General features: G+C 35.2%; 1 protein-coding gene across 23 annotated transcripts in view; it reads right to left on the reverse strand.

Moving 5' to 3' along the window:
- Window positions 1–12500, reverse strand: part of MYCBP2 (MYC binding protein 2) — a 209429-nt gene that overhangs the window by 89881 nt on the left and 107048 nt on the right. For 22 of the 23 annotated variants that reach the window (XM_082304029.1, XM_082304023.1, XM_082304024.1 and 19 more), the window contains 9 exons: window positions 11913–12187; window positions 10664–10885; window positions 8804–8995; window positions 7427–7633; window positions 6542–6673; window positions 5818–5996; window positions 3326–3468; window positions 2401–2501; window positions 948–1166 (listed from right to left, as the gene is read on the reverse strand). In XM_082304029.1, coding sequence (XP_082160155.1) covers window positions 948–1166; window positions 2401–2501; window positions 3326–3468; window positions 5818–5996; window positions 6542–6673; window positions 7427–7633; window positions 8804–8995; window positions 10664–10885; window positions 11913–12187 — 1670 coding nt within the window. The remainder of the gene's footprint in view (window positions 1–947; window positions 1167–2400; window positions 2502–3325; window positions 3469–5817; window positions 5997–6541; window positions 6674–7426; window positions 7634–8803; window positions 8996–10663; window positions 10886–11912; window positions 12188–12500) is intronic. The other variant, XM_082304014.1, reaches the window with a different exon arrangement.

Here is a 12500-nt window from a genome sequence, read left to right on the forward strand (position 1 = left end):
GTAACAACTAAGCCTAGGGCTTCAGATAAGCTCCATAAACTTTTAGAACAATAATAAGTATCATTGCTTCAGGAAGATCACATGATGACGACATTTTCTGCAGTGGATGTCTTGCTGTCTCACAGGACAAGCCAGTGGAATAGTAATTAGTGACCTCCTCCAGCTCTTACTGGACTGCAGGTTTGCTACCTCTGGATTTACAGTTGTGGAATCAATGCGACTGCAAACTCCCTATTTCAAGAACTGAAACACAGGATTTCTCCCTCAGGCATGCAATTTATGCCTCAGTCCTTTATTCATCTAGGAAAAACACCCTTTCTCTATTGATGTTGAAGAAAATCTAGTTTTCGTGCAGTAATCATCCATGTAAGGAGGAATGAATCCCCTTCAGAGTGACTTAACACAGATAAGAGGACTAGAGAGACTTCTGCAATGCCAAATCATGCTCCAAGTGAAAGTAATTAATGAAGAATTTAAATAACCAGCATAGGGATCCCTCCACTATAATGCATATTCATTTGACTAGAATTGATGTTAGGTATTTTTACAAAGCATTGTTTTAGCATTAGGTAAGAAAGTCCGAGATATGATTAGATAGCGTATACATAAAGACTTCCAACTTCTACAGTCTGTACAGTTAGAGCAAAGAAACTGTGCATGATGGTAGGAAAATCTAAGACTGAGAAATTTAGGGGCTTACTGTAGATACGTGCATTAGGGGGTTAAAACTACACTAGTTTCCACTGTAGCTTCCACTACCCTTACTGGACAAACAGAGGTTTCTCCAGAAAGCAGTACAGTAATAACACAGGAAACCGTCTCCCAAATTAGACAATATGAATGGCAATGCATGGCAACAATTTTTCAGATAGTAGAAGTTGATGAAACAAAACCTATGCGTCAAAAGCTTTTAAGAAATGGCACGTGCACTTAGAAATGGTGCTTACCTTATAGTGTGTAACAGAGGCAGGCTTATAGGGATGCTCACTTTCTACAACGGCATAGTGATTGGAGGTAGTACAAGCTGAAAGCCCTTGCTCCGGTTGGTTTCCGGTGGTGCTGTCTGTAGACTGATTTGGGTTAAAAGCTGGAGGGGCATATTTCTGATTCAGAACTGCCACAGAAGGAAGTAACTGCTGTACTAGGCCAAAGACCTCAACAGCAACCTGTAACATAACACCACATGCATTAAAGTATTACTTATGACTGGGTGAAAACAATACTCACAAACTTACAATTCTCTATGACAGTTGTTTTGGATATTCTCAGAATATCACTACCACAATTCATTCAGTCATTTTCCAATTCCGCATGTACACAATCCTGACAAAAAAAGCATCACTACATTAATCTCAAATACGCCTCTTAAGAGACTTGCCAAAACTGAAACAAAAATCTGTACACAACTGTGAGATACCTTCACTAAAACACCTTCTCTAACACTAAAAAGCTGTAACGTTAATAAACAATAAGCATGAGTTGAGAGAAAGCAAATACCGTATTGAAGTCATAGTCCAGTAATACTCTGTTTTATAACAACATTAATATTGGGTTTTTTCCCACATATTCAACATATTTTTAATGCATGTAGTGTTAAGCACTGCATTGTTCTCTGTAATCTTTATGACATTTTCAAAGGAGAGGAACACTTCTAAAGTAAAACACGTGGATCTAAATTCCAGTTCATCACAGGAACAAGATAACTAAAATTTGAAACTATTTTTTATGAAATGAATCTGCTAGATTTTAAGTGGCCAGTCCTCTTTCCTCCCCCTTTAAAGAGAAGTTAGAAGAGAGCTTACAGTTCATGAAAAAGCAGTAAAAGGCAATAGTGTCTCCTGGCTAAGGATTAATGACATTTGTAAATCTAATAAGAGATTTCAAGAGTGTTCCAGACCAGGCACATGGAAAATGCTCTGCCACTGAAAAGTTACGATATTTTCATTTATAGCTGACATCTTTCCATCTCTAAAGTTGATAGAAATAACCTTAATGACCACTGCTTTGGATATTTATTGTAAAAATAGGATTTACATAATATAAAAAACATTTCATCACACCAATATTCATCAATAACTGAGTCATACATCCAGACTCTTCTAACTTTTTGTCTTTTCCTACTGTTAAAGCCTGTCATCTTTCCCTCTGCTTCCTTAAAGTATTTTTTTCATAATGTCTTCAATATAAGTTAAAAAAAAAGGGGGGGGGTGTGGAATTTTTAAAACATGACATGTTTTTAAAATTCTTGACTCTTGCAAAATTCATAATGAGTCACATGGTCAAATATAAAACATTAATTCATAAAATCATAAGAAATCAACATGTTCAGATTTTCAGAGTAAACCTTTTCCTTGTATAACATTCTTATATTTCTTCAGTAATTTCTATTAAGGAGCATACCTTGGGAATAGCTGCTGCTACTGGTCCTATGTAGGCTATTATGAGGGGAAGCAGCATTGAAAACAGACTGGAAGAGCTGAGTAGTTCTGGAATGTCTTCAGCTAAACAAAGATAATTACAACACAGGTGTTACTAATAAATATACCGTGGTTCAAAACGCATCTTATTTTTCTGGTTTGTTTCTTATGAATTAAACTTCTAGTTTCTACAGTAGTTTTTTACTTCAAATTATTTTCATTATCTAGGCGTTGGTAAATTCTAAACCTGCAAAGTTCACCTGGGATAAACATGCCATTATATACAGTTCTCTGTTAAAAAATTTCCTCCTCTTAGAACATAATTTTATTGCATTCTTTGCCATTTTGTGAACCTGTGTCCATACTTTCTATGGTATAAAACCTAGCACAACAAGCTCCTCTCAGACCTCCGAACCAATTTCTATAGCGCTATGAGATATTCTGGACATTTTGACTAGAATGGCTGAAGATGATAGCTTAAAGCCATTCAGTTTTAAGGCTAATGTCTACGTTTCTCAAAAATGGATGTTTAAGTGCTTATAAATGCATTACATTCACCAGTCTTCCTGATTACCACCACTGTGCAAAACATGCAAATTTGGAACTGACCTATCATAGCTTATCTTTTGGAAATAAAGAACCTTACTAGCTTTAATATGATACTTGCTAAATTGATGAGCAAATTTATACAAGGTATCTGTCTACAGTATCTCAAGTGCAACTCAACAACTTAGAAAGTTACTCACAGTTTGATACCTACAGTAATGACAGGTTGGAAAAACATTCTTTGGAAAGCAAAAGAGAAATATCACAATTTTTGTATCACTGATATTCTACTATTATCTCTTGCTATCAAAGAAAGAAGTTTTGAAAAGTAAATTTTGAAAGTCAATTTTCAAAAGCCTTACCATCTACAGCAAGAGCCCTGTGCAACAGGTCTTTGGCTGCTCGTACAACAGCGCTCACGACAGAAAGAGCTCTGCTACAATTTTTATCTTCTTCATTAGCTTTGTTCAAAAGCTGTGATTGCAGATCTCCATCATACTCACTCCTGGATGGTGGATTAAGTTAAAGTAAGTTCACAAAATACAAAACTGTATTAAAATAACACGACTGAGAGATTTTTGGCATAGAATAAGTAAAACAATTAATTTATGATAAAGCAATAAAAGAAACAATCAAAGAAACCACAGAGGATATTTTGGAGGCAATGCCTCAGTGTTAGCCCTTTGCAATCATTTTATTTTTATTTGGCAGAAAATACGAAAAGCATGTTTCTGCAATGTTTCTTTTGACTAGATGCCTTTCAAACCACAGAAGTCTATTAATTGCTATGCTCTTCCAAGCCCAACCACCTATCTTGATAAAAACAGAATAATACTAGATGTGTCACAGAAATGAGTAAAACTCTCTCAATGGATATTTCTGCAGTATCATAACCAGGAAAAAGATTCTCCCTCCCTGTTCTAAAGATTAATTTTGGTTTTGAAATACAATCTTAGGCTTACCCTTAACAAATAGTTTTTTCTTTGAAATCCACTCTGTATGTCAAATCACGTTCTCCTAAACAACATTATGCACAAAAATATTTCAATAATGTATATAAAAGATCTGGTTTGATTTGCTTTTTCAAAGCAGTCAAATGATAATTATAAACTAATTCAAGCCCTCAATATGATAGTGATTCAGCCTTGGCATAGACAACCAAACTCACTTAGTCAACATGTAAAGCAACATTTCCCATTATCTTCTGGATTTCTTATGTTTGTCCAGAAAGATCTGATCTTTCAAAACATCATTCCAGAACATTAACATTCCAGGACTTGCAACTCAGAACATTCAAAAACTTTAATTGGAGCAGTTCAGTGCACAACGAAGATATCTATCCTCTATGCCTTAAATTAACAACTCTGACAAAAAAAAAAAAATCTTTTTGTAAATGTGTCCTAGAATTGTAGTTTTTCTGTCAGCCTCGAGCCTTTTTAATTTGACTTTATTAGTGACTGACAGTGGGTGCAATTCCAACTGGGTACAGTTCCAACAAATCCTTCCAAAGTATTTCTGCCCTAATCAGAAGTGCGCTAACACACTTCTTTTGGTATGGCCTTTCTCGGCATTTGCATAAGCAACAATTCTATTTGTATTTGAGCATCCTTCAAACAAAATCAAGTGTGAACCGTACAAGCTGTGTTCTATAACAGTTGACTGAACATTTGTTCCTTTACTGTAGACAAATCAAAAGCTCAAGTCACTATATATCAAACTAGGAATCCTCAAACTAAGTTCATAACTCTAGTCATTCATCAGGTAACATTTACGTTTCTGTTGTCCAAGCAAACTTCAAAAGACATTGTGATTACAGGCAGCAGTCTGCAAATTTTCCAAAGTTACAATAATTTTGCTGGCAACTTCATTTCTTTGTATTTTAGCTCCTTTAAAACTTTCTTAAGAGCAACATGTTCTTTTGATTGTTAGTCCAAAACACATCATTTGTTGTAGCATTACTTATTTTATCCTCTTCCGTCTTTTATTAGGTAGGTATATCTTGCACATAATTAAATATCAAAGTAAATTACTACTCCCTGCTCCTTTTACTCCTTGGATTTACTGTTGATCAGCCTTTTACCACAAAAACTGAGATTTGAGTGAAAGGCATGACGCATTTTTTTTTGCTGTACAGATAATGGTAGTAATTCATGTATTCAGGTGCTGTCACATTTTGAAAATCATGTCTTCATGCATATCAGGGTAAGCACCTCAAAAATGAAAGCAATGCTTTCTGCAAAAGCATTACCTTAAATGAATTCCTACTATCATCCTGAAAGGCTAAAATAAAACTTCCCTGCAGGACGGTCAGATGTTTCAGTGGATTTTCTTCGGGCAGTTGCAACTTCTCTTTTTATACCTTTGAATGCTACAGTAAGAGAGGAGACAGTTCCTATATAAACAGAACTCGATTCACTACATGTTGCAATCCTTTCTGGCAACAGAGGAAGGAACTGAACGAAATCAGAGAGAGAAACATTCCAGTGAGTAGTCTCTCAAAAATCTCTTAGGTTACAGAAAAAACAGAGATGGAAGTATTGCATCATACTACTCTCCCATATTACAGCTTTAAAGAAGCAGACAATGGACTTTGTAAGAGGTCAACCATCAAATTATTTGCCACGTAAAAAAAAAAAAATCTAAAACAAGGCTGGAAGAGGCACCAGTACAACTGGTGTCCTGAAAACTGTCTTCACTAAAGTCTGAAACTACACTGGAAGAACACAATACTGCTGTTAAAGAAGCTCTTTCCTCAAACACACTCCAGATGTATTTATTTCTGTTACTTCCCATAAACATATGCAGTATAATAGCACTATGATAGTTTTATTCACGATCATGACAACATACAAACCTGTAATAAAGAATCTGTGGAATTTGTCCTCGAGTTTGGTTTGTGCCATTACTGCTCAGACTACATGTACTAAATGTAAATGTTACACCATCTGGACACTGAACTGTAGTCATTCCTCCATCTCCATTGGCAGTCCGGCTTCCATAATTCCTCAAACGAACTGCATATTTCACATTTTCCTTAAAAAGGAGAGCCAAAAACAGCACACGGTATAAAACAAGTATGTAAGTTAGGCTTCATGGTGTTATGAAAGCTATTATTTACATTACTACTGGAGAGTCTGAAAAGTCCTTCAAAGCACTCAACAAATGAAATTAACTGAAAAAGATCCAGCATTTAACAAAAGCCAGAGCTGTTACATGTTCCCAAACTATGGACCATAACTTAAGTAAAATATTACTTCTAATTACTTTAAGAGTGACAAGGTACCCAAGAAAACTAGCTACCAAATTGCACTCAAAGAAGTTGCACATTCAAGAATATTCTAGATTACAAAGCAATCACAATCTCTCTTATGCTACTAGAAAAATTAAGACTTAATTTCTTTTTGCTGCCGGCATTTGAAACTTTCAGTTACAAGGTGAAACTGAAAATTTATAAAGGAAACATGTCAAGATTAATTTCTAAATGTGTACATAAAAAAACCAATTTACACTGAAAATTCTGATTTTTGTTACCTGAAGAAGTCATATGAAACCTACAGATGCGCACTTATTTTATTTACCTTCAGTGGCACAACTTTGTCAAGTCTGATTTCAGCTATGTCACTGGGAGAATCGTCTGTTGTGTAAGTTCCTTTAACCAACTCTAAAGATGTCCATCTATGAGAATGAGTTGAATCTCCAGTATGATCACTCTGATTCAAAGAAACAAAGTAATTGACCTGACACATTCATGCAATTGTGCAAGTTATGTTTTCTTGCATAAATTGTTACACACGGCATTACAAATAAAACAAAGCTGAAAAACCTGTTCAGAGTCAACAGTAAAGCCTTTTTGCTGAAAAGGAAATTACTGAGCAGAGAGCTTAACTTCCCATAGCAACCAACCTATGCTTGCCCTTTGAAAAAGATTAGAACAGGCAGTTAAAGTGAACAACTGGGTGTAAAAGAGCAGAGGTTTTTCTTCATTACAAGAACACACAATACAGTTTTATGCTTCTTCTAAGAGAGTACTTCAACACCACATGAAACATCTGTAGCTATAGCCTCACCATGCTGGTAGGCTACCCCTTTCAATTTTTGGTTTAAAATGTTTTAACTTGGTCTCCTTTATTTCTTATTTTCCTTCTCAGTTTGCAGAGAGACAACAGGTACTAATTTACATTTAGCTCCAGGAAGTGAAAAGCTCACCATACTTCAAATAGTATATGTAATGAAGTAAGATTTCAAGACCATAACCAAGATAAGGACCCTACTGGATATGGTATGTAGCTTGCAATACCACAAAAATCACCACTACCAGCAAACCAAGAAACCCTACTACCAGTACACTGTTTTACTGGCAGCCTAGACTGTATAAGAATATTACAATATTACTTTGAAAAACATATTATGAAAAACTCTGAGGTTACTTTTGTTCAATCTGTTTTCTTAAATGCAGTACTTACATCATCAACTAATACCTCCAACTCATACTCATGAATTCCTCCTCCACCATAAACAGAAAATCCTACTACAACTACACCAGGTTTGTCAACAGAGAAACATATTGCATCGGGGGATCCATTCCCAGTATTCCAGCTTCTTCCCTGGCTTGTTTTAGTGAATCGGTTTGGAGTGGATTTGACAGAATGGAGAGAGTTCAGCCCATCAACCTGTAGAAAGTTAAAAACAAGCACCAGGAAAAGTTAACTGCTAGATGTTAGACAACTTTAATAAAGCAAAGTTAAGTGAATTAAATCACCAGATTTTCAACTGGGAAAATTTTAAAAGTCAACTGATAAAACAGAGAAGATGCCACTACTGGTAATTCTAGTCAACATCAACAAAAAAGAAAAAAGAAAATATAATTTCTGGTAATTGGGATTTAACTAGGAATAATTAGGAATCCAATTCCCAATTTTTTCAAGTATTTAAATATGTATTTTATAGGATGAATTAGCACAAAATATAGCTTAACTGTGCTTCAAGAAGAGTTAGGTATTTCTGCTTTAGGTAATGTCAAGATTAAGAGAGGACAGATACAGATCTTACATAATAATAAAAACACCTTTAATCAAGTTGTTATCAAAAGCTCGGTTCTTTCTGCGAAAAAAGTCTGCTGATAGTACAGAGAAAGTGACATCGCTTTAATAAAATCAAATAAATTTCCATCATTTAACAACATTATAGCCTCATTAAAGGGAACTTCTGTTTGTGATTATGAATCTCTGGATTTTAAGAAGTTGAACTCAGTACCACTCTCAATTTTGAATACAAAGCAAATAAACTGGAAAAAGTTTAATGATATAGACAAATACAATAAACATATAATATTGAATATATAAAGGAAGATTTGTGTAAGGAGTATCTTACATATAAAGGAGGAAGACACAATGCATGAACAAAACACATTATAAATTCTAACCCATAATCAAAAGCAGATAGGATTAGAACACGTGAGGCATCCATGACACCACAAGAGGCACAGAGATGCTCAGGTATGTGGCACTGCCTCCAGCGAGCACTGAACAAATATATTTTGAGTGTATACATGCAGAGCCATGCATGCAAAAAGGGAAGCGCCCAAAAGAAAATTACCATTTTGGAAACAATTTGCAGTATTCTGCAGCCATAATGAAGCAGCTAATTATCAACAGTACTTCTTTAATACAGTGAATACATGCTTTTAAATTTACGTTAAACATCTGAAAGCTACTGGGAACTGAGAATTCCAGCATCTGTGAAAGATCTGCACATCTATATAATTCCTGCTACAGCCTGTATCAGATTCATAACATACTTGTCCTGAAAGAATTCTAGTAATGATTTTATAGAAACTTTACCTCAGACCCTAATGCCGATGCTGTAAGCTCACTCACAATACTAGCAAGCAACCCACAAGTATTAGAAACCAGATGTGAAGAGAAAAGTTCATTTTCTCTTCTAAGGCTGTTCCGTACTGGTAAAACAACAATGACCAACATCTTTTCCAGCACTTCCCGAAAGCTTGTCATCCCTGAAACATTTTCTTCGCTCTGCATTATGAAGAGAAAAATAACAAATGACACTGTTCTTATTTAAAAAAAAAAACCACATACATTTTCACATATTATAAACATTAAGTAACTGAAAAATCCATGACTTCTTAAAAATAAGAGATGTCTAGAGGGTAAAAAAAAAAAAAAAATTCTCAAAGCTTTCATAGGATGTGTTTCTTTGTCAAAAAAATGATTAATATTCTAATTTCCAGAAAGAGGTGGTGTTAACTTTGTTTATTGCACTGGAAAGATATATGTGTCCTTCTCAGGAGAGAGCTTTTCTTATAGCCCTCCTTGCCATACTATCTATAAAGCATATGTTAGAATACAACAGATATATAGCTACCTATAGAACTCTTAATATCATTGTCTTCCCCATTGTCTAAAAAGAAACTCAGGAGCTTCTTGGCCTTGATGTTAGCGAAGAGAATCTTCTGTGCAAACAGGTAAGATAAAACCAGTGGTGGGATGCTTATAAAAACAATTGTTAATTTACCAAATGAAGACTGTGAAACAAATCTAAGCTTAGGCATCTATTGTGTCTTCTACCTAGCAGTGACATCCACTGTTTTTCAAAATAGTTACCCATACTGAAAGTCATTCCCAATAAGGAAAAATAAAATCAGCTCCACTGATGGAAATCAAAGGTTTGTCTTTCTCACCATTTTGTCTCCCAAAAAGATCCAAGTAGCGAACTGATAGGGACGACAATCAGGTCAAGCAAACCTGCACAGAACACTTTCTCTCTTTAGCAGTTAAGGGGCAGCTGTACCCAAGACGGAAATACTACCTTTGCATTTAATAGCTTTTGGGGATTTTTTTTCCTTCATTAATTTATGCAGGTGCTTTCTAAGTCTGTGAAAGCTTTTAGCATAATAATGGCCTACAGGAATACGTTCCACAGCTTAACTGTGTATTTTATGAAGAACAACAATCTTTTGAACTTACCTTTTGCTAAGGTCTCTCTGATTGCTCAAAACCTTTGGTATTGGAAGACTCAACAATTACCCTTTATTTACCTTTCATGCATCATTCATAATTTTATAAGATCTTACCCCTCTTGTCTTCTAAACTGAAGAATACTATTTAGTATTCCCATCTCTTTGATTATCATCTTTACCATTTTCATTCCTGTAAATCTATTCTGGAATAACAGAACTGCAAAAATACAGCATTCGAGAGCCCTTGATTAGGAAAGTCCTTAATAATCTTTGATAGAACTATATGAACTGAGCTTCCCTTGTCTGTTTGTTGACTCCTTTAAAAGCTCCAGTTTGAGACACGACATTTTACTACCAAAGCTGTGTTGACTCTTCCTCAAAAACACTGACTCTATCCACATGTTCATTCTTGTGATCACGTGAAAAAGCTGAAAAACTGTTGCAGAAAACACTATGCAACAGAAGACAACTCTAAACTATATTTCTGCCAATTTAATATTCCAAAATAAGTAAGAATAATTTTTGCTCAGACTTTCTCCAAACAAGAAATAATTGGAATATTTCAGACCAAAAGATGAAAATTAGATAAAATAGTACGTTTCTGAAACAAGAAAACACTCAGGAAAATTCAGCTACATCCTTATAAAGCTAAAATTTCAACTTACATAACAGTTTTTTGTTGCAGAGTAAAACAAGTTGTTAAACTTTTAGAATATATCCTAACCTGACTAAGTTTTTCCATGTGTGCAACCAAAAGAGGAAAACGATGGGCCAGAGCAGAGTCATTCTCAGTGCTGACTTGTTTGACCATTGATCGCAGCAACGCCTCTCCATCATAAGCAATTGGAAAGATAGAGGTCAGTTTTACTGAAGTATGGCAGAGAGCAGACATCACAGCAGCAAGAAGCCGGCTACTGGAGGTTTTGAAGTTTGCTTCCTGGATGTCCTAAAAACATAAAAAGAAATTAATAGAATGGCACCGTTGCATTCGAAGTAAATGAGGGAGAAACTGCTTTTGAAAAGAACTTTCGGTTTTATAGTAATTATAAGAATAATTTAGATAAAGAATTTCATATACAGTTAGCTTTCCTGTGATTTTTACTTTATCTTCTCTCATGAGCTTCCATTTAGATCTTTCAAATTGGAGTAATTAAAATTTCTTGGTTGATATGTTTTAAAATAAACCCATTTAAAATTACTTTTGAAGTTATGGCACCCTTTGAAGACAAAGCACTTATTATAATTAATCAAACAATTTAATTAGAATAATATATTAAAGAACTAATTCTTCCTTGAATTTTTATATGCTAAATGAATTTTCATGCAAAGAAGCAAATTGCTTACATCTCACTGCAATCAACGCAAGCAAATAACTCCACTGTTTAGATGTGGGATGCTCATTCAGAATAAGCAAGATACTTAGAAGAAAGTTGTTGATCATAGAATAATATTGCCAGCTTCTCATGTACTTTGCTGGATCAGAGCACTGTTGTAACATTTAATAATGAGAAATTACTCAAGTATTAGTTATGTACTCAAGTTGTGAGTGTAACAAATGCCACATGTATGTCCCTAAGCAACGTGCAGCAAGAGTAATCACGTATAAAGCATGGCCTCAACGCTGGAAAAGCAGGTGCTGACAGTTACCAGCACCACAAATTTTCTTCACTGTCCCAGTGAGAATCTTACTGCTAAGGGAGACTAGAAGTCCCTAGGCTCTTGTTGAACTTGGAAACTTAAAAAAAAACAAAAACAAAAAAAACCCCAACCAAACAAACCCCCACAAACCACAACCAAACACCCCCCACCCCACCCCCCACCCCAATTATTAAAAAACACAAACCACAGCAGAATTCAAGTTGCAACCCAGGATAAACACAAAAAAGGAATAAAGGTTTTAAATATCGCTTGGCTTCTCTTTGAGCAAAAGGGCAAGCTAAGTTGTAATATTTACTTGTGCCGTTTTAATGTACCTGATCCAAACAATTCAGCAAGTCACAAAGACATGCCCACTGGAGAGCTGGTGTTGGATAAAATGAATGAAAGCAAGCTGTGAATGTATTATGGCATTCCTGAAGAACAGCTTCTAAAAGACTCAGGGGCTGACTGAGATATCCTTGTGGATCGTTGTCCAACTTCACCATGCAATGATCAACTCCTTCAGATAAAATTTTTCTCAGCAAGGTCCTTGTTTTTCCAATGCAATCTGCTAATTTGCTGGTTTCTTCTACAACCGCCTTAGCTGTAGCTAGAGGGTTACACAAAGACGAGTGTTAAATGTACAATAAATGAAACATTTTCATATAACAATGTGCATTTTACATGCAAATAAAACAACTAGAATTTATCAACACTGATGAATCCACATTCAGAGAAGTTAATTTCAAAATTAAAACAGTGAAGGGTGTCAAACTACTTCGAGGAAACTTGAACATCAGAAACTTCTGGTTTTCCGGTCTTTCATAATATATGCTGCATTTTAATATGAGCGTTGTTGAACTACAGGCATGAAAAACAGATGCTGTCTTTCAAATACAATTTGTGCTCACCATCAAAGCAGC

The sequence above is a fragment of the Platalea leucorodia genome (assembly GCF_965183815.1).
Source record: "Platalea leucorodia genome assembly, chromosome: 2".
Taxonomy (NCBI): Eukaryota; Metazoa; Chordata; class Aves; order Pelecaniformes; family Threskiornithidae; genus Platalea; species Platalea leucorodia.